The 22,744-nt window shown below is 46.2% G+C and overlaps 1 protein-coding gene across 5 annotated transcripts in view; it reads left to right on the plus strand.

Annotated features, from left to right (window-relative positions):
- CACNA1C (calcium voltage-gated channel subunit alpha1 C) overlaps positions 1-22,744 on the plus strand; it is a 346,433-nt gene that overhangs the window by 278,813 nt on the left and 44,876 nt on the right. For 3 of the 5 annotated variants that reach the window (XM_066590965.1, XM_066590968.1, XM_066590966.1), the window contains 9 exons: positions 9,121-9,150; positions 11,495-11,623; positions 11,711-11,776; positions 15,662-15,753; positions 15,916-16,078; positions 16,155-16,282; positions 21,697-21,793; positions 22,008-22,110; positions 22,318-22,419. In XM_066590965.1, coding sequence (XP_066447062.1) covers positions 9,121-9,150; positions 11,495-11,623; positions 11,711-11,776; positions 15,662-15,753; positions 15,916-16,078; positions 16,155-16,282; positions 21,697-21,793; positions 22,008-22,110; positions 22,318-22,419 — 910 coding nt within the window. Of the gene's footprint in view, positions 1-244; positions 329-9,120; positions 9,151-11,494; positions 11,624-11,710; positions 11,777-15,661; positions 15,754-15,915; positions 16,079-16,154; positions 16,283-21,696; positions 21,794-22,007; positions 22,111-22,317; positions 22,420-22,744 lie in introns of all 5 variants that reach the window. The other 2 variants (XM_066590969.1, XM_066590967.1) reach the window with 1 other exon arrangement.

The following is a 22,744-nucleotide window of genomic DNA, read 5'->3' on the forward strand; positions in this document are numbered from 1 at the left end:
GGGCTTTTTCCTCTCCCTCGTCTCTAAGGTCAATATGCAGATAATCAGGGTGACCCCCGGCGGCCGAACACGAGAGGAGACGACACATTTGGGTGTAATGCCTCTTAACTTTTCCTTCTTTCTCTTTTCTTTCCGTTCTCTCCCTTGTTCACGCCTTTTCTTTTTCTTTTCTTTGATTTTCTCTTTCTCTCTTTTTTTCTCTCTTCCTCTCGTCCTCCCTCCTCTTCTCCTGGGCTCTCATCAGCATTATTTCTGTGATGCATGGAATACATTTGATGCACTCATAGTAGTGGGTAGCATTGTTGATATTGCAATCACCGAACTAAACGTAAGTAATCTGCCTCTGTCCGTGACTGTGGCTGCATCACCTCCCACCCCTGTTTGTCTATCCTTTTCTTTTTTAGTCTATTTCTTATTTTATTTCTTTTGATTACATTTTTTTTTCTTTTACCTTCTTGGATTTTAGTAGGAATTTGACTGTTGCATAAACTCCTTCTGGCATGAGATGTGCTGTATAGAAGGATGGATCCCTATGGCTGCCGGTCACAGAAGGACGGGGTCGTTAGTGGACAGTAAACCAATTCTCTGCCCAAAGTAATCGTAGAGGGTTCTGTATCTTGTATCCTCTTTCTGCTCATTCCTTGCAAATAAGACTTTCAGGTAAATGAAACCTCCTGTTAATTAGTGGCTAACGAGCGCTCAGGTGACGTCCATCTGTGACCGGCCCTTCCTAGGCCTCCTCTTCCTCTTATACAGCCAGGACCTGCTCCGTCTCTGTGACTTGGCATGAGATAACGGTTTCTTTTTACACAGGAAATCCTGTCACCTAAACATTCCCTGCAGGGCTATAGGCGTTGCGGCCCGGGACACCCTCGTTCACATCCTTGCACTTCACTATCAGTTACTTGACACTTTGCAGCACTGCACTGTCTCCCCTATATAATGCAATCGGGAGGGTCTGTTCCCTCTCTGCTCCTTGCAATGTTACCAGTTTGGTAATTAAATTATATTGGGGCATTTTCATATAAGCAATGTTTTCCATTGCACTGCTACACTTCCATCATCACAAGCCCTGGGCTTGTACAGCAGTCATGTTAACCCCCGATGTGCTCAGTACAGCTCTACAGTATATGTGCCTGGATTTACATGGCCGTTCTGGTCCGAATAGTCACAGGGACATCGCTCTAAGCTTCTATTTATACTTGGAGACATTTTACTAAGATTGCAGAAGATTGTTCCCATTATGGACAATTACACGACTACAGCGGCAGAGAAGCATTTTAATCGCCGCTTTATAATGGCTGTCAGCCTGCTATAATCAACAACTTGTTAATTCCATACTATATCTGTATAGCGAATGGTTGGAGTTCCATAAAACAAAGTATCAAATTCCCTGTATAGAGAAAGTGTTACATAACATTGCCTGCAGCCACCACTAGAGAGGGCTCACTGCATACAGAGTTATTATTGGGTTCTACCGTGTTTCCTCGAAAATAAGACACTGTCTTATATCAATTTTTGCCCCAAAAAGGGCAAAGTGTCTTATTTTATGGGTGGAGCCTTATACTCACCTGGTCTGCGGCATCTCGATGCCTCCCGATGGTCTTCAGCGGTGCTGTGGTAAACTCCGTCCTCCTCGTCTCACAGCTGGGCTTCTGCTGGTGACGGGGCTTTGAATACCCCGCTGCCAGCAAAGCGAGCGCTGTAATTGGCTAATCGAACGGCAACAGCCAATCACAGTCGGCACTCGATGAGCCAATCACAGTCGGCACTCGATGAGCCAATCACAGTCGGCACTCGATGAGCCAATCACAGACGGCACTCGATGAGCCAATCACAGCCATTCAGTGATGCCATTCACTGAATGGTTATGATTGGCTCATCGAGCATTGGCTGTGATTGGCTGCTGGCGCTCGATTAGCCAATCACAGCGCTCGCTTTGCTGGAGGCGGGGTATTCAAAGCCCCGTCACCAGCAGAAGCTCAGCTGTGAGACAAGGAGTACGCAGTTTACCGCAGCGCCGCCGGAGACCATCGGGATGTCGCGGACCGGGCGAGTATCGTGGTTTTTTTTTTTTTTTGGACACTCTAGCTAGGTCCTATGTTCGGGGGAGGCCTTATATTTCAAGCCACCCCCGAAAACCCGATAGGTTCTATCCCGGTAGTAAGACCTATTTTCAGGGAAACACGGTATGTATAGGCTGTATGCAGAGGGCTCCCCCTAGTGGTGGCCTCTATAAAACCTAATAAAATAGTTGTTCATTCAAGGGTTGGCGGCTGTAGGACCCGCCACAGGGCTGAAGTGGCAGACACTGACACAGATATTCCCACCACTGCTCACATCTGATAGTGTTCATGCCTACCCTGCCAGCAGCATGTGAGGTCCCCCCCCCCCCTCCCGTCACCCCACACGAACACTTTGAGCACTCTCTAGTGCTGCCTGAGCACACTCTAGTGCTGCCTGATGTCCCTTCCTGCCATAAGTAGCAGTGGGAAGTGGACGCCAAGCTGCCGCGTGACTCCCTGACACGTCCCTCTCCTCTCATCCCGTTTCACTTGTCTTGTGTTCTTCCTGTCATTCTCACACGGGTGACGCCGGTGGAGGCATTCAGAGTTGTACTTGTATTCGGCTCAGCCATAGATGACCCCAAATTTTCTTGTTAGTGGTGCCCAGCGGGATTGCTGCCTACTTTTCTGGCCACTGACTCCGTTGACATTATACTTCTTGTTGAACACCCCCAATCACCCACACTGGCACCCATTAAGGCCGCCTGTTCACGGGCGTTGCGTATAACGCAAGCGGATTTCCGCTGCGGAAAAACCTTAAAAGTCATTGCCATTTATCGTAGGACTGACTTTAAATGGAAGCTTCAATGCGTCGATTCGCAGCAAATCGGTGCATGCCATGATTTTTATTACGCGAACGGAAAAATCGCAATGGATTTCCGCTCGTGGACACTGGACTGCGATTTCCATAAGCATCTTATGGAAAGCGTTTCATGCGGGACCTGCGTGTAAATTAACAATTGCCCATGGAAAACAGCCCTAATAGTGTACTGTCGAGTGGGTGGTCTCCACCGCTGAGTTTCAACTAAACATGTAGTTAACTATTTGCACTGAGTGGTGACCACCCACTCGGCAGTACACTATTAATGGGCGCCGACGAATTCAGGTGTTCAACAAGAAAAATCACTCTGCTGGAGGCAGTAGGACAGAGGCTGGGCCGGTACGCCCCCTGTCCTGGTTGTCAGAAGACACGATAACTCCCCTTCAGAGAAGTCTGCCTTTTATGTAACTGATCGGAACCACCGTATAATGAGAAGTTCCACAACAGTCTAATATTCTCCGTGTTTCAGTTCTCACCATTTCAAGATTTCTGCTTGCTGTCAGTGAATGAGAAATGTTGTTACATCCAGATACTGTAAACTTATCCCAATTGTGTCCTGCCCACACCTGAGGGGTTGCAACTTTTCTATCCAGTTTAGGGAATCTTCTGTGAGCTAAACTGCATGGACTCCAGGCTCATACATTGTAATAAACTATAAGGACAGGAGAGAGATTTGTGCTGCTGTGCATAGGTCAAAGAGCATTGCCGAGAGTTGGATACACTTGTCACAAGCCCTCAGCTGTGAGACATTTTAGGTAATGAACCGTTAGATCTAAACAAGAATGTTCCCATTTACTGAAAGCAACCAGAGGTCCTAATAATGGTTAGGAATTGGAACACAAATATGCTAGAAAGTTGGAGAAGTTTTCATTGTATGATAAAGTGCCCCCTGGTTCTAGGACCGCAGGAAAGGTGGGTTATATTATCTGCCATCTGTCATCCTCTTCCCAGTTTGGCCACTAATCTCCCCATCCATGGTGCCATTCTTCATACTATATGTTCAGTATGGCTCAGTGATACTAAGACTCCCCGATGTACACGGAGTTCGGGTGGTGCATCATTGGTCTTAGACATTACATGCTGCATGTAGTATTGGCAGGAGGGCTGCGGCCATATTGGATGTATGAAGAGGAGTCTCTGGAACGGCCAGACTGGGAAGAGGATGGCACCAGTTAATATAACTCCCCCCCCCCCCCCCCCTCTAATCCCGGAACGGTTGCCGTAAAGGCTGTTTCCACCTTCACAACCATTTTCTTTATTCTCTCATTACCTCTACAAGGAGAAATGAAGCAACATTGCCATAAGTACTTAAGGGGAATCTGTCACCTACCTTTACCTCTATGAGCTAACAGGCTGAAATTAAGTGACTCACTGAGTCCGGAATGTAAGTGTTATACTTGCCTTCCCCGTCACTCCCCTGCTGTCAGCGCTGAAGGCCACCGCAGTGTATTGAGTGCCACTGATAAAATGACCAGACTACGTAACATTAGAATGGGTGGACTACTTAGCGCATCTCTCAATGCAGTGAGTGGCGGCTTTCAACACAGACATCGGGAACGATGGTGGAGGTAAGTATAACACTTACATCCCAGGACTCAGGGGGTCGCCTACTTTCAGCCTAAACTTAGTGACAGATTCCCCTTAAACCGTTTTTTGTCTACAGCTCAGATACAAACCAATGGATCTCCATGGTAACAGACAGCCAACACACACCGTGTTGTCTAATGCTGCAGTCATGTGTACATCCGTTTGTCCCCTACTTCATGGTAACGTACATCTGCTATGCAAGAACAGATTAAAGGGCAGACAGAAGGATGTATATGTACCTTTAAATGGGGCGATTATTGCTGGATTATCAGCTGTGCGGCTGATCAGAGCTGTTAACTTTTTAAATGCCACTATCAATTCTGACAGCGGCATTTAAAACCCCCAAATGACATTCGGCGGTCCCGTATGGCCCACCTTCACCCCCACAATGAGATCACAGGGAGCCGTGCGGGTGTCCTGACAGCCAGGGGCCTTCTCAAAGTCCTCAGGGCTATCTTGGCAAAATGCCTGTAGGGTGGCATGATAGATTGCCTCTGGGATCAAAGTATGATGTGATTCTGTCGCATTACATCATACTGCAGGAGCGATTAAAGCATCGCAATTTGTTGTCCCCTCTGGGCACTAATAAAAAAAAGGGAAAAATAAGATCAATAAAATTTTACCAATTATAAAAAAAAAAGTAGTTAAAAAAAAAAAAACCTTTCGCCATATTTATAATAAAAGAATCTAAAGCCTAAAACAAAAATACATATTTGGTATCGCTGCATCCGTAAAAGTCCGATCTATTAAAGTAATGCATTATTTACACTGCACAATGAATGTCGTCAGAAAATTAAAAAAAAGAAAGCCAGAAATGCGCTTTTTTGGTCACCCAGTCTCCAAAAAAAATTGCAATAAACAGCGATCGAAAAGTCGTATGTTTTCCAAAATGGTACCAATGCAAACTACGGGACATCCCGCTAAAAATGAGCCTTCACACAACAATGTCGATGGATAAATAAAAAGGTTATTGCGCTGAAATGATGGCGGCAGAAAATAATTTTAAAAAATAAAATCTCTTTGGAAAAAAAAATTGTGCAGCAAAAAACAAAACGATGTACGTTTGGTATGGTAGTAATCGTACTGAGCGGTAGAATAAAGTTATGTCATTTTTGTGGCAGTTTGTGTGCCGTAGAAAAGACGCACAGAAAGATAGCAGAATTTAGTTGTTTTGTTTTTTTTTTTCCTTTTTCATTTTACTCCACTTAGAATTTTTTAACATTTTTTTCAGTACATTATATGGTACATTGAATAGTACCATTAAAAAATACCACTAGTTATGCAAAAAACAAGCCCTCATATAGCTATGTTGATAGATAAATAAAAGAGTCATTATTTTTTAAGAGGGGGGAGGAAAAAACGAAAATGGGGGGGAAAAAGGGCCATGTCCTTTAGAGGTTATGGTTAGTGCTACTGTGTAAAACACAAGGCGGCTACAGCCCCTGGGACAGCCGTCAGGCTAAAGGGACCCCATGATTGCAAGATCTGACTACTCAGGGCTTGTCAGCTGTTACCACGGAGACACATAGGTCTATATAGGAGCTGTAGATGCAAAAAGTTAGGAAAATTTTTATAAAGACCTATTATAAAGTAATTTCATTTCTCATTTAGAGATTTTTTAAGTGAAAAAAAAGTTTGGCTGTGAAGAAGTACAGAGCCGTTGACTCGTATTTACGTAAAACTGAATGAACCCTTTAAGAGCTCTGCTGGGTATTGGTCACAGACATAATGGCACTAGAGAGTCAAATAGTTTTTTGTCATCAGGTATAAGCTGAGCACTGACACACAGAATTACCCCCATGAGGGGTGAAGAACTTTTTGCCCAAGTGTAACACCAGCAGTGATGCCAACCAGCGGCTGGAAAGACTGCAACTTCTCTGGCAATGACAGCTTCCCAACAACCGGAAACCGCTGCTATCTGTGGTACAGGCTGACGTCTGTAGGCAGCTCTGGCTCTCTCAGCTATATATATTGACCTCTATGGGAAGAGTGCGGCCCCATATCAGACAGTGCAATCTAGAAGAGAGGATCTGAGTAGGCGTCTGCTTTCATACTGCTAATGACCCGTGAAAGTCGGAGTCTGACAGCCAAGAATACGTCCTCCTCGTTGATCTAGCATTTCCCCTACAATACTAGACAAGAGCTTTTCCCGCCAGGAACCAAATACGTAGAATGATATTGGAAACAGGAATTGACACCCACCACGGCTCTAGAGGTTGTCCTCCAGTTTACTGAACCCCTGGAAGGAGACTGCCTCATGCACATCATAATACGCACTGAGGGGTCTCTAGGGCTCTACGGCACCTCCTTCACCTATGAGAAATGGTGCTATCAGATGCAGTATATGGCGGCTCATGTTATGTACGATTTCTGTAGTATGTGGTCACCATCCGTGCACTTGAGCCATTTTTCCATTTAAAGGGGTTGTGCCAGGCAGGCAGCCCCTGTACATAAGGCTTATTAGAATATATGTATGTCATAGAGTGGGGTTCTCCCTTTATGACCAAGAACAGGACACTCTGAATCCTATGTTTAGCCATCCTGTAATACCACATTTCTCCTGCAGGGAAAATATGTGGCAGAGTCCACCAGGGATCCTGAGAGTGAGATCCCCATGTCCCTCTATTCTGGCTTTACATGCTGGCACAACTTAAAGGGATACAGACATCACTTTGAGCCCCATAAGCTAAGTTATGGAGCTGAAAGGTGAGGGAACGTGAGACTCCGGGGAGGTAACTTTTATACATATGTAGTGCCCCATTCCGGCTCTGTGTCCCTGTGCGCCAGCAGCCTGACTTCACGCACACATGTCTCATTCATTTATCCTTGGGGGAGGTGCACTCATAGAAAGGCCTCATGCACACGGCACATGTGGATTTCCGCTGCAGATGACCTGCGAGCCATTGTGGAAAGTAATTTAAAATGCTTGCTGGCTATTGTTGATTCAAGGGTTTTTCCACGCAGTTGTACTAAGATGCACAGCGAATCGTCCGCGTGGAAAAAAACATTGCAAGCTCAATGGTGCCACCTCACTACCTGGTCTCCAAGCAACCTGAGAAGTATCCGCCTACAAATCCACAATACATCCACAATGTAGATCAGTGGAGCCAGACCACGCGTAATCTGCGCTAAAATGGAGCATGCTGCGATTAATATTCCGCTCGTGGAATCCGCAAATCATGTCTGTGTGGAGCTGAGGATGCTCTATGCTTTCCTATGAGCAGCTTGAACAGCGGATCTCCTGTGCCGGTGCCGATTCCATAATTTAAATCCACTTGTGTGTATAAGGCCAGAGTCATGCGCTGACTTTGCAGGGGCACAGCACTGGATTGGCGCTTGGTGAGCCTGAAAGTTTCCTCCCAGGGCTCCACGTTCACTCAGCTTTGTCCCAAAACTTATTTTATAGTGATAACGGTGTCCCTTTAAGCAATGATGAATTGCTCACCACCCTATATTACTGCACCGATTGGTAAATTTACCATTTATGGGTCAAGGAGAGCTCGGTGATCACCCCTGCCAGAGCTTTAATGGGCGTCATTTCCTATTGTCATAGAAGGCACAAACCGCCATAACAAGCTCTGATCAGTCGCTGTCCTCTTTCCATGGATCAACAGTCGGGTGAATGAATGTTCTGACGAACATGATCATCGGTCGGTGTAACAGGGCCTCAAAGGGACGCTGTCACTATGGAACAGCAGCATAATGCTAAGTTATGTAGCTTTTCCAGGAGCCGGGCGATATATCTTTTATACTCACCAGTACCCGTGGTCTGGTGGAAACAGTGATGTTCGTGCGCCATTTGAAAACCTACCTCTTTTCTGACCGCTGTGCATCTGCGCTCCGACATAGAACTTTACAGGAGCGAATGTGCACAGCGGTCTGGAAAGAGTTACATTTTCAGACCACATGTGGACGTCACAGGAGGCGGATGAGTATAACTAATACATCCCTGTCTCTCTGTCATAACTTTATGGTGCCGTTCCATGGTGACCATGTCCCTTTAAGGCTGCTGTTACACACACCCGGCACTTGCATTATTCATATTGATATAACTGAGGCGGCCAGGTGCCGGCTGCACTCCTGAATTTTTCAGCAGAGAGGCGCTATGTAATAGCAGCCTAAGGGCACAGATTTATTGGAGATTTTAGGTGGGCAGGTTCAACAAGTCAAAGTGAAAATTTTTCTTTTTTTTTAACCTAAAAATGCTATTTTATTAGCCACATATCCAATAGTCACCTAAATATCTGCATTGCCAGAGTATTAAGTATTAGCACCCCAGGTTGCGTCTGTCACTCTACAAACACTTTATTCTCAGCTAAATGGGGGGGGGGGGGGTGCCTTAGGCTTCCATTAGTAAGAAGTAAGGGTCTCTGGCCTTCGGCATTTTAGCTGCTGGAAGACCACAAAGCGTATCACCCCTATAGGTGCTCTGGATGATGGGGGTTGTAGTTTGGCGCAGCATGAGTACATCTACCAGCAAGACCGGGGATTCGGGGGTTGTACAAATATAGCTGTATTTTGTATTCAACTTGCTTATCGCCTCTCCTTCCCCTTTTCCTACCCTCCATGCTGATCATATTGCTGTACTGTGCCCCCCTGTGGATATAGCCGGTATTACATCTTATCTCTGTCTGCCTTTCTTTAAAGACAGGTGAACATGCCCAATGCCACAATATGGTAAGACCAAAAAAACCTTCAGAACACTGTCACCCCTCTTTCTTCTGACACCCTTGACACAACTGTGTGCCCCTCCAGGGCTCTTCTCTCCACACTTTGTCTAGTCCTCTGCATGCCCTGTGGCCGCCATGTTGTATTTGTGTCTCCTCAGCTGTGAACTTTGTGGTTTCTCTGTGTAATACTCTGTTCTTGTAAGCTTGTTTTTACCGCTTGCCACCGGGCCAGTCTGGGGAGACCCCAAGAGGTGGCCTGACTTTCCGATAGACTAATCTAAAGAGGACAGAACAGGTGGGATTCTTGTTGAAAACTGAAGACGTTCAGGGCCACGATTGATGCTCCAGTAAAAGGCGGGGACCACGGACAATCAGGGGCTGCAACTAAATTCAGCCTCGGATTCTAAGGAAACAGAACAGACTAATTATGGCGTTATCACATTCACGTCGGTCAGTCATGTTGACCTGCTGAGTTATTCTACTTATGATCTCTCAACAGCGGTTTATATGAATCCAGAGCAAAGAAAATCTATGTCACGAAGCACGGATTTAAATTCCACATTGCGTAGAAAAAAGAATCTGCGTCTAAAAATCAGTTAGTGTATACGCACCCGCTGGTGCGGTAATCCGTGTGCATTCAAATCCGCTGCAAAAATCTGTTACTCATTCTAGGAAAATCAGCTGCGGATAATGAAGTGATTTTACGTTGTGTGAACATTGCTGTATTCACATGTAGCAGAAATACCGCAGATTTTTCGCCGCGGAGTTGTCTTTGAAAAGACCGCAGTTTTTTACAGTACAGGTAATACGGATGAGGTTTTAAGAAATCCTGTCCACACTGTGGGAGAAATCCTCGGCATTAATTCACCTGCAGTAAAGATTGTAAATCCGTTATGCTGTGGGTTTTTGACCCTTCATTTGGGGTGAAATCTGCATCAAACACAGATTATTACACAAAAATCTACTGCGCAAATCGCATAATTGTTACCTTGCCTTAAGCTGCATTCACTTGTGAAATCCCATGTGGGTTCCCCTCAGCATTCACTGGGTCTTGGACTTCCACCGCAGATTAATAGATGGCGAGGCTTTGACGCAGATGAACCCTTTTCAGTCAGTTTATCTGCAGGTGGATTTCCTGACACAATCCAGAATTCGGAGGTCAATTTTTTTTGTATGTGTGTGGCGAAATCTGCGCTGTATGACCCACACACAGAATCCCATTCAACTCAATGGGGAGCTAAAATTTAGCAGATTCCAACGTGGAATCTGTGTTAAAAGCCACTCAAAAAATGTGCGGTAGGAACAGGGACTTAATGAGGATTTTCTGGGATAGTATTTTTGCAATACCTGCTTAGGCTGCTGTACCAACATACCCCCCACAACCATCCCTCCGCTGCTTAGACCCCACTAGTTCCTTACTGTCTTCTAGCAATCAGTGTAAATGATGTCAAAGGAATGAGAAGAAATGCAGCCGTTCAGTAAATCCTCCACAGACATCCGACTGATTGTGGTAAATGGTAACTGACCCAATCCTTGAAGGTCAGTGCGGGCGCTGGAGGAACGAAGCAGCCAGGTAGGACGTCTTCTCTAATGTTGGTACTGCAGCCCAAAATGGTCCCCGGAAAACCCCAAAGGCCAAGCAGTATAAAGGGAACCTGGCGCAGCTTTCTGCCCATGCAATATAATAGCTAGAAGGCTGTTAATCATGGCAGGCAGGCTAGCAGTTACCATGATTGCACCATAACATGATCCGGACGGTTCCTGTACTAGAATGGGATGTTCTTATGAAACATCTAAAAAAGATACTTTCATTCTTCACGAGAAGAATAAAAGCTTTCGCTGCTGCATTCTGGAGCTAATTTGTAGCAACGGAACTAAGAGTCTGTGTAAGACGGCCGGCACCCCTGGTGTGAGTTACTGTAAGTGGAGCTTTGGTCCGGATATGTTCTCCACAAGAAACCCCCGGTCTGTCCTCTCAACTGTTGATGTTGTTTTGTTTTCCTCTTACTTCTGCAGATTATGGGTTAACGGGAGGGAACGTTTGACCAAGTTGTAAGACTTTAGGTATTTACCAGCGTCAGTGTATAGATAATCGGGTCGTTCAGTTACTCTTTCCATCTGCATAGGGGAAAAAAACAAATCTGATGAGTTTTTCTCTCTCTTTGGAGTTATATTGGAAATACTGTGGGAAAATCCTGATTCCTGAGCGGTGAAGCAATTCAGCATTAACTTCAGAGTGTAAAACATTGCATTGTAGCGGAGGGTCTGGGCTCGCAGCGTAGGGTAGACAGGCAGCCCCTATCCAGCAGCCTCTGTGACTCTGTGTAACCTGTGTCCACTGTATATTCTAGCAGGGTGAGGAAAACTCGCGCATCTCCATCACCTTCTTCAGACTTTTTCGTGTCATGAGGCTGGTGAAGCTCCTCAGCCGTGGGGAGGGAATCAGGACCCTTCTCTGGACCTTCATCAAATCCTTCCAGGTAATGGGCCATCTTTTCTACGTTTCGTGGTCAGTGAATTTTACGCCTGTGACAACGAGATGCCTTACTGTGTCCTTTCCCCTGCAGGCGCTCCCATATGTGGCTCTCCTGATTGTTATGCTGTTTTTCATCTATGCTGTCATTGGTATGCAGGTAAGGAAACCTCTACAGGGGTCTTTACCATGTTGTCCCCCAATGAAAAGCAGATTAGTGAGTGTTTTGCTGCTGAGACCCCAAGCGATCAGCTGCAATCTGTAGGGATACTCAGCAGATGGTAATCAATTCCACTGCAGCACCACCACAGGAGACAGGAAGCATTACATGGTAACGATTTTAATGAGTTCTCTCTAATGTGAGTTCTCTGCAGTGAGAGTCCCTTCTGAGTGCGTCTGCACTTTGGATAAGAGACTGGGATCCTGAGCGTTGACACTTCTCTGTTAAAGGGGTTTTCCAGTTATGCCCCATACATATTACCTCCTTTCGTGTCTGACAAGCTGCACTGTCGCTCAGTTTATGTCCTCCTTCACTTGTCAGTCACTACGTTTGTTTACCCGGGTAGTTTCCACCTACAGTCCACAGCGTAGGACTGTCCAAAGACTGTGCTCTGCCCACATATCTGTCAGTGCGAACGGCTGAGGGGAACATCTGGCCCTTTTCCCATTTAGATGGAATCGATGATGCGCCATTCTGAATCGCCGCCAGAAGCCATGTACTCTCAAATTGAACAACGTGGCACCGGTAGCAACAGAGAAGGGGGGGGGGGGGTAACATGACCAGGCACCCCAGCTCAGGAATTGAAGCAGCTACTACATCTAGCATTTGTCCATTTCAGCAAATAGATGCGGATTTTTCAAAGCGGAAAAGTAACCATAGAACGTCTTTAACTCCAAAATCCCTAATAGTATATATTAAAATGCTTTTGTTTTTTGTTTTTTTCTAATCTAAACCACCCCTTTAAGCTTTCAATGCCATCGTGGTCAACTAAGTCGGAGGACAGAAATATTTAGTTTGGGCCTTAACCCCTTCACGCCCCAGGACATACAGGATTTGTATGGAGCGGGAGCCAATCTCGCTTTTTACATGAAGACTTCTGGCTGTCGTTTAGAGCTGACACCCGACCACAACAGATGCGATCAGCATGAATGGTGATCACGGCTGTTAACCCTTTACATGCCACTTACTGTCAGTTCGGACAGCGGCATTTAAATGCCCTGATTGGTATTCCAGGGTCCGAATAGCCCTTCTGAAATAAGGGATAATGGCTGACTTCCTGACAGAACTCTGTATACTATGGTATTGCATTACACTCTATAAAAAAAGTTTTAGTAATTATTAGAAAAAAAATAATTTTTTTGGCTTTTTTTCAACTTTCCCCATATTTATAATAAATCAAAAAAGAATAACCCAAATACATATTTGGTATTGTTGCATCTATAGAAGTCCAATCTATCAAAGTAATGCATTATTTATCGCACACAGTGAACATTGTCAAAAAAAAATCCACAACTCCAGAATTGCGCTTTTTTTTGTTTACCCCGTTCCAAGAAAAAATGTACTAAAAGGGGATTAAAAAGTTGTATGTACTCCAAAATGGGACCAATAGTACTTAAAAGGATATCCTGCAATAAACAAGCCCTCATACAATTATGTTGACAGAAAAATAAATAGTTCTGGCGGTCAGAAGATGGCGTCCAAAAATAGTTTTACTTTTTTCTAAAGATATTTTATTTTTAAAAAGTAGTACCGCAAAAAAAACATACATTTTGATAATTTTCATAATTGCACTGACCCATAGAATAAAGGTATGTCACTTTTGCTGCAGTGTGTACGCTGTAGAAACAAGACACCCCCAAAAGATGGTGGAATTGTGCTTTTTTTTTTCAATTTCACTCTGCTTGGAACTTTGTTCAGTACATTAAATAGAAACACTGAAACATAGAACTCCTCCTGCAAAAAACAACTTCATGGATGGAAAAATAAGACAGTTATGTTTTTTGAAAGTGGGGAGATAAACTGAAAATAAAAAAAAGGGTCTGCATCATTAAGGCTAACTTCACACGGACGAATGTGGTATCGGGTGTGAATCACGGCCTAATGTCATACTCGCCAACATTTCCCTGCGGATCTAAGGCATTTTAATCTCAAAACCACCTCACAGCACTTCAGGGAAATAGCGATCCTCCACCGTGGCTGTCAGCCACGGCAGAGGATGCCAGAGTTGCCACTGACCCCATTGAAAAGCATGGGCATTGCGAGGGTACGCCCCAAAGAAAGGACCTGCAGCGATCTGTTTCCCAGAACATTGTTCATGTGTATGACCCCATTTAAAAGAATGGGGTTCATATTCGTGCAAGATTTGTGCGTATCGCAACACACAAATCTCGCACGATTTTAATCGGCTGTGTAAAAACGCATTTTTCTCGTCATCTACCCCTTTTTGTTTTGGGAGGACGGGTGAAAAAAAAAATACAATTTTGGCACTTTTAGAGGAATTTATTTTACAGCCTTCACCATTCGTTATAAATAATGTTAACTTTATTCAGCGAGTCGTTAGGATTTTGGTGATGCTACATTAATATACTTATATGTTTTACAACAATAACACTTTTTTTTATTGCTTTACAAAATAATTTGTTATTTTTTCATTGACGCCTCTGTATGAGTGCTTGTTTTTTTTCCAGATGATTTGTAGTCTTCAGTAGTATCATATTGAGGGCTTATTCAGACCTTATTGGTCAGGTTTTCACGCCCGGCCGATATACGCTGTCCCTCTCTGCAAGAGGAGGAGGCGAGCCTGGCCAGGAGCTAGTGCACTGAGCTCCCGCCCCCTCTCTGCCCTCTCCCCGCCACTGCTTGCAATGGGAGGGGCAGGACGGAGCACCCCTGCTCCACAGTAGTACACAGAACTATGCACTTCCACACCGTAGTTTATTGTGCTGGGCAAGAAAGGGTCAATTGCATACTGGCAATGCAAATTCATTTACTTGGGCACTATGATATTTACAAGGATGCCATTACACACGCGTTAGTGGATGCGATTTAGCAGTAATTGCCGAGCTGCACCTACACTTGCAGGTTCAGAGTACTATTACACGAGCGTTAAAGCATGATTGTCAAGCTGCAGCGGGATTTGTAATTATTGGTAAGTCACGAGTACTAGCAGCAGATGTGTAGTAGGACCCTTACCCTACCACCATTTACACTGTATTACCTCGCCCTGGAGACTACCAATTTGAAGCCATCTCAAGATTAGTATATATGAGGGGCCAGAAAACCCTTCTACGGCCATGTTCACATCTGTGCAAGAAGCTCTGTTTGGAATCTCCAATGCATATTTGGCATATCATATCAGATGAAATAGTGCAGCATGCCAGGTAACATGACGGAACCCGGAAGAACTCCATCACAGTCCAACATCAATCGTGTTTGGTATGTGTTTATTACGCGTGGTATTATGCCACGCGTAATAAAAAGAAGTGCCTTTTTCAAACATTCTTGTTGTGGTGCCGATACACGTGGCATATCTACCAATAAAGGATGTAAACCTGTAAATGGGTTTAATAATTACACTTTAATGAAAGTGTTGTCCAGTCCAGAAGAGCGCGGAGTAAATTTTTCCTAAGTATTCAGTGAACTCTCCAATCGCGTCAGTTGCCGTTGCTGATAGCTGCCGGGTATGGTATGGACTCGGCTTCCGCTCCATATACCCTTTACAACTGCATGACGTATATTTACATGATGTGGTTGGGAGGAAGTTAAAAGTAAATGTTTACTCTTCAGCAACATATCTTTATAGGGTCAGACCTTTAATTTTTTCAAATCCCTAAATAGGCAGAGTTACATAATACAATTGTCTAGCAGTCCGTTTCACACGATCCAGCAATTAACTGAACAATATAATCGTTCCATGTAAAAGGGCACCAACTCTCAGCCCTAAACCTGTACAAACCTGTTAATTTTTAGCAGTTGGAAACAAGGGCTCGAACAGACAGCGCCCCTACAGGACAGTCCATTAATGACATGATTTTCTGTCTGCAGGTTTTTGGGAAGATTGCACTAAACGACACCACAAACATCAACCGGAATAACAATTTCCAGACCTTCCCGCAGGCCGTCCTGCTGCTTTTCAGGTTTGTGGCACGTGGAGTGTCATTACGGAGGGAGGATTGTGTGTCAGAGTGATCACGGTTCTAACCGTTTTCACGTGCCGTTGATTTGGTAGTAAAGGATAATGTCCATATTTCTTTTACCTTCTCCTTCCTGGCGTGCATTGATATGCGCCATTGTAATAGGTGTGCGACTGGCGAAGCCTGGCAGGAAATCATGTTGGCGTGTCTCCCCAACAAGAAGTGTGACCCCGAATCTGAGACGTACCGCACCGAAGATGACTACTCCTGCGGGAGCAGCTTTGCAGTCTTCTATTTCATCAGCTTTTACATGCTCTGCGCCTTCCTAGTGGGTCTCATTACCTCTTTTCCTTTGCTGTCTTGTCAGGCGAACACGGCCTAAAAATCTCTTTCTTTTACTGCAGATTATCAACCTATTTGTTGCCGTCATTATGGATAATTTTGACTATCTGACGCGAGATTGGTCCATATTGGGTCCTCATCATTTGGATGAATTCAAAAGGATTTGGGCGGAGTATGATCCCGAGGCCAAGTAAGAGTTTCACATAGGATAAATAGGTCATTTTGCTGACAGTTGACAAAATGGCGCAATTATTACAAGACGTGCTGTAAATACATGAAAACATTACATGGACATCTGCATTTGGTGGCCCTTAATAAACCCTTCCACAAAGTACAACTGGTTGGCTGAGCAGGAGTCTTTTTATATGGTGTACCATGTCGCAAAGCATCTGGATGCTACACGATATACATCACAACTCCGTATCTACTACAAAAACCATGAGAGTTTTTAAAAATGTGTCTGGTTATGATTTTACCAAGTTTCTGCACCATCAGAGCTGCGGTTCTTACTTGTAAGTGCAGTTACAACAACAACTTTATTAGAGATTTTGCACTGTGCTACCAAGTGTTATCAGACACCTGAGCAAGAATGAAAATTAGTATTTATTTCCATATGTTAATACTTAGTGGGGCTCCTTTGACTCTAATGACACCAGATACTCTATACATACTTCCTACTAACATCTAATACACTTCAGCTGTATTTTCCCTCCATTCATCCTGCAAACATCTCCCAGAGAAGATGAACACTCTTCACATTTCCTGACCTGACGTTCTTGTTCATCCCAGAGATGTTAAGGTCAAAACTCTCTGCAGCCCGTCCAATCGTAAAACATCTGTATACTCAAACCAATAAAAAACAACAACGGTGGACATGTGACGAGAGGCGTTGTCTTGTTGGATGTATTGCTCAACAATTCCAGAGTATTACTACATTGTTAGTAACACATTATAGTCCAAAATGTCAGGATACACCTCCGTGTTCATGGTTCTTGTCATTACAACCAACAGAGACCATGTCACATAAAACACACCCAGAGCATAACAGAACCTCTGCCATATGTAACTGTTGGCACAACACACTGAGGCAGGCGACGTACCCCAGCCTCCTCCACATCCGGGTATCTGATGTGAAGATGGAGTATTGTGATTAGTCACCTCACAGAACGTTCTTCCATTGCTCAACTGTCAAACGACGGTGCTCCTTGCACCACTATATACTGTTTAGCCACTATATAGCCTGTTTCAAACTCCTTATTGATCCAGACGAAGGCAAAACACCCATGAAGCAGCAGCCAATTAGCCCTTTCGGGGGAAAAATTCATTTCTGACTCCATATTGGTAGTCAGAATAATCCCTGGATCAACCTCTGATAGCTCCTACCTGTCTGTAAGACCCGAATCAACAACCCACTGGTCACCTAATGTTTATATCCTGTAATATCCTTCCACTCTAGAAAGACCTCCAGTCGCCTTTTAAACTCCTCTATGGATTTTGCCTCCTCACGTTTTCACGCAATCCAAGCTGCCTCATTTTTTATATCAGCCTCTTATGCGGCACAGTGTCAAATGCTTTAGAGAAGTCCAGATATACGAGATCAATAGACTCTCCCAGGTCGTGCCTAGAGCTTACTTCATCGTAGAAGCTGATCAGATTGGTTTGACATGATCGACCCTTCATGAACCCATGCTGGTGAGGAGTTATTCCGTTGTTCTCTTTGAGGTATTCTTCGATGGCGTCTCTCAGAAACCCCTCGAATATTTTTCCCGTTACTGAAGTGAGACTTACCGGCCTGTAGTTACCAGGCTCACTTTTGGTCCCCCTTTTGTAAAGAAAGACATTTAGTCTCCTCTTAAATTCCTCTATAGATTTTCTCCTGCCCATGTGCATAACCTTACATTTATCAACATTGAACTTCATTTGCCATTTTTCTGCCCAAGCCCCCAGCTTATCTAAGTCCATTTGTAGCCGTGTATTGTCCACCGTTGTATTAATTATCTGGTATAATTTTGTATTATCTGCAAATATTGATATTTTACTGTGCAGTCCTTCTATCAGGTCGTTGATAAGTATATTGAACAGAATGGGGCCTAATACTGAACCCTGTGGCACCCCACTAGCAACGGCGGCCCAATTACCCATATACACACGTTTTCACCCCGTCCGAGCTGTCTCAGTTTGTATGTCAACCTATTATGCGGCACGGTGTCAAATGCAAAATCCAGATATACGAGATCAATAGACTCTCCCAGGTTTAGCTTAGAGCTTACTTCATCGTGGAAGCTGATCAGATTGGTCTGACATGATCAACCTCTCATGAATCCATGCTGGTGAGGAGTTATTCCGTTGTTCTCCTTAAGGTATTCTAGCATGGTGTCTCTCAGAAACCCCTTGAATATTTTTCCAGTTATTGAAGTGAGACTTACCGGACTGTAGTTACCAGGCTCTCTTTTGGATTTTCTATGATTTCTCCTGCATTATTTGTTAAAGGGCCAGTGCTCTCAGTGCAAATCCTTTTACTGTTAATATAACTTAAGAATAGTTTAGGGCCGTGATAGCAAACCTATGACACGCGTGTCAGCACTGACACGCGGCCGCTCACCCCGTTAATGAATACCGGCAGGGGCCGTGACTCCCCTGCTGGTTTTCACTAACCAGCACTACTACCGTAAGGCTGGGTTCACATGGGGCGTATTCCCGTCGGAAATCTCACGGTTTGGCCGCAACAAAAACCGCGAGATCTCCGCCGGGAGAACCGCCGCGGTTTGAGCCGCAGCGGCTTTGAGGCGGCCCGGCCGCTCGCTTTTCCGTTACGGCCGGCGCTCCATAGAGGAGAGCGCGGCCGCGACGAAATTAGACAAAAAAAAAAGTAAATAGACATGCCGCATCTTCTGAAACCGCGGCTGCAGCCGCGGTCTCAGCCGGACTTACCGCAGCGGATTGGCCGTCCCGTGTGGACAAGATTTCTGAGAAATCTCGTCCACATGGCTGGCTAATCCCGAGATTAGCGGCCGCGGGCGAATTTGCCGCGGCAAATCCGCCCTGTGTAAACCCAGCCTAGCAGTGCTGATCCCGGCACACACTGTGATGTCAGTGTGCAGCCAGGATCCTCCTCCCCCCGTCCCCTGACGTCTCTTACCTGTTGGTTCGCCGGAGTTTCCAGGGGAAGAGGCGTCCTGCAACACACTGACGTCACAGTGTGCGCCGGAGATCGCTGCTGGCGGCGCGCCGGGCACAGGAGGAGCGGAGCATCCATGAGGTAAGTACGTGGGTCTCGTGGGGGGCAGTCACCGCTGGGGGGCCGCTGTAAGGGGGGAAGATAATGCTGGTGGGGGAGCGCTGTAGGGGGGGCAGATACTACTGGGGGGGCGCTGTAAGGAGTGGGCCGCTGTAAGGGGGGGCATATACTGCCGGGGGGGTGCTGTAAGGAGGGGCACATACTGCTGGGGGGGTGCTGTAAGGGAGGCAGATACTGCTAGGGGGGCCGCTGTAAGGGGGGCAGATACTGCTGGGTGGGGCAGATACTGCTGGGGGGGCGCTGTAAGGGGGGGTAGATACTGCTGGGGGGTGGTTGCTGTAAGGGGGGGCAGATACTGCTGGGGGGGGCGCTGTAAGGGGGGGCAGATACTGCTGGGGGGGCCAATGTAAGGAGGGCAAATACTGCTAGGTGGGCAGATACTGCTGGGGGGGCGCTGTAAGGGGGGCAGATACTGCTGGGGGGAGGGCGCTGTAAGGGGGGAAGATAATGCTGGGGGGGCGCTGTAAGAGGGTGGCAGATACTGCTGGTGGGGCCGTTGTAAGGGGGGCAGATACTGCTGGGGGGCCGCTGTTAGGGGGGGCAAATAAGTGAGGGTGAGGCAGTGAAAGGCGAGGGCCTGTGCTATGGGTGTTTTGGGTTTATTAAATACAGTTATACATTACAATTATACATTTTTGTTATTTAAACTATAAATATTGTGAATTTATGGATTTTTTTTCTCGAAGTGACACACCACCCGAGTTATGCTCGGTTTTTGGGCGAATTTTGGCACAGCGAGCTCAAAAGGTTGCCCATCACTGGTTTAGGGTTATTTTTGCTCTCTTTCTGGACCAGTTATTTCCCTGGCGTTCAGAGGGCATGTGCTGCAGCTGTGCTGGCTGTGTAATGGCATCCCCCTCATCTGCCAACGTTCCAAACTTGTTGGGTTGTGCTAGTTCAGGACCAGCCTCCCTGATTCTCTTCTCTCTACCCCTCCTTCTATCTGTCACCCAGCTGGCTGCCTGCTTCCCCTTCTCTTCCGTACTACTATCCTCCCCCGCCTCTACCCCAGCGAGTGTCTGCTTAGTGAGCAGCAATCTCCTTTCCATGTTGTCAGTGGATCTCAGTGTTGCCAGTTGCTCATTTAGATCCAGGATTTGGGCTTCCAAATGTGCGACAAGCACGCATCTTGCGCAACAATATGCACCCTTGATCAGCTGATCAAGGACCGCACTACAAGTAGCACACTGGACGAAATTGCCAGGCATGGAGCTCATCCTAATGGGGATCTACAATTTACTTGTGGAATTATTGAAGATTGACTAGATTACACTCCAAACACGCATCCGCCCGTGTGCAATCGCTCGCACACCTCCGCCCGTGCGCAATCGCTCGCACACCTCCGCCCGTGCGCAACCGCTCGCACACCTCCGCCCGTGCGCAACCGCTCGCACACCTCCGCCCGTGCGCAACCGCTCGCACACCTCCGCCCGTGCGCAACCGCTCGCACACCTCCGCCCGTGCGCAACCGCTCGCACACCTCTGCCCGTGCGCAACCGCTCGCACACCTCTGCCCGTGCGCAACCGCTCGCACACCTCTGCCCGTGCGCAACCGCTCGCACACCTCTGCCCGTGCGCAACCGCTCGCACACCTCTGCCCGTGCGCAACCGCTCGCACACCTCTGCCCGTGCGCAACCGCTCGCACACCTCTGCCCGTGCGCAACCGCTCGCACACCTCCGCCCGTGCGCAACCGCTCGCACACCTCCGCCCGTGCGCAACCGCTCGCACACCTCCGCCCGTGCGCAACCGCTCGCACACCTCCGCCCGTGTGCAACTGCTCGCACACCTCCGCCCGTGCGCAACCGCTCGCACACCTCTGCCCGTGCGCAACCGCTCGCACACCTCCGCCCGTGCGCAACCGCTTGCACACCTCCGCCCGTGCGCAACCGCTCGCACACCTCTGCCCGTGCGCAACCGCTCGCACACCTCTGCCCGTGTTCAACCGCTCGCACACCTCTGCCCGTGCGCAACAGCTCACACACCTCTGCCCGTGCGCAACCGCTCACACACCTCTGCCCGTGCGCAACCACTCTCACACCCGTAGGATAATGTATGCTACATTCTGGGATCACTGCTCTAATTTCCATACAGGAAAGCGCCAATCGTGAGAGCAATGGGGACTATAATAAAGGGTCCATTCTGTGTATATGGCATATTTTATCTACTACTAAAATACGATTACAAGCACTACTAAATTTTGCAGTATATCCCCATTAAAATAAAGGGGATACTATAGATGTGAGCATTTTACTGTTCTTGCTCCATGAATACAACGCTTCATTCTCTATTTGTCCTCCTATCCAGGGGTCGTATCAAACACTTGGATGTAGTGACTCTGCTGAGACGGATTCAGCCACCCCTTGGATTCGGGAAGCTGTGCCCGCATCGTGTGGCGTGTAAGGTAAACAAATAATTAGTGGGCACAAAACAAATAGTGAATTTGGCTTTCCTGCATACTACAATGTTACATATAGTAATAGTCCCGTCACTAAATGTCATTCCTGCACTGCAACTATAGTAGCAAGCGTTTACTAGATGAGAAATGTGGTGGAGGCGACAGCCTGATGATTGCTTCTTGTGATACTTGCATCACCTTCATTTTCTCCACTACGCAGCGTTTAGTCGCCATGAACATGCCTCTGAACAGCGACGGGACGGTCATGTTTAATGCAACGCTCTTCGCCTTGGTTCGGACTTCTCTATGCATTAAAACTGAAGGTAATTTGATATTCATTTCTGCTGTCCTCCAGGTGGTGTAAATATCTCTTTGCTTTTCTCTTTGACCCCCAACTTTTCATCATATAATGAATATACAGAGTTATACTGTTCGTTTTATAATATAATGGAAAAGCTTTTTAGAGATAGAGTGCCTGTATACTTTGTATCTGACTATACCTGCTTGTGCCCTTCTCTGCCACCCAACAGGTAACCTAGAACAAGCCAATGAAGAGCTCAGGGCTATCATTAAAAAGATCTGGAAAAGAACCAGCATGAAACTCCTGGACCAGGTGGTGCCCCCTGCTGGTGGTGAGTGAGCTCACTGTTATGTACTAAGCTTAATGACTATTTCAGTGGCTTTATGTGTTACTCATTGTAAAGTTGCATCAACCTCATAAGTGGCCCAAAGTAGCTGCGAATGGAGAGTGACTGAGCCAGGTACTGGAATCGCACCACAATCTCACCATGGCGTTTGTGTCATCCCTTCTTCCCATATTATAATTAAAAAAAAATCTAAATGAAAAACATATTTGGTATCGCTACCTCTGTAAATTAAAATTAAATTCCTATAACAGTAGGGTCTGACAATTGGCATCCATTTTACTGGGCAAATCTAGGTGAAGCCCTATTCAAT

This window comes from Eleutherodactylus coqui, chromosome 2 (assembly GCF_035609145.1).
Source record: "Eleutherodactylus coqui strain aEleCoq1 chromosome 2, aEleCoq1.hap1, whole genome shotgun sequence".
Lineage (NCBI taxonomy): Eukaryota > Metazoa > Chordata > Amphibia > Anura > Eleutherodactylidae > Eleutherodactylus > Eleutherodactylus coqui.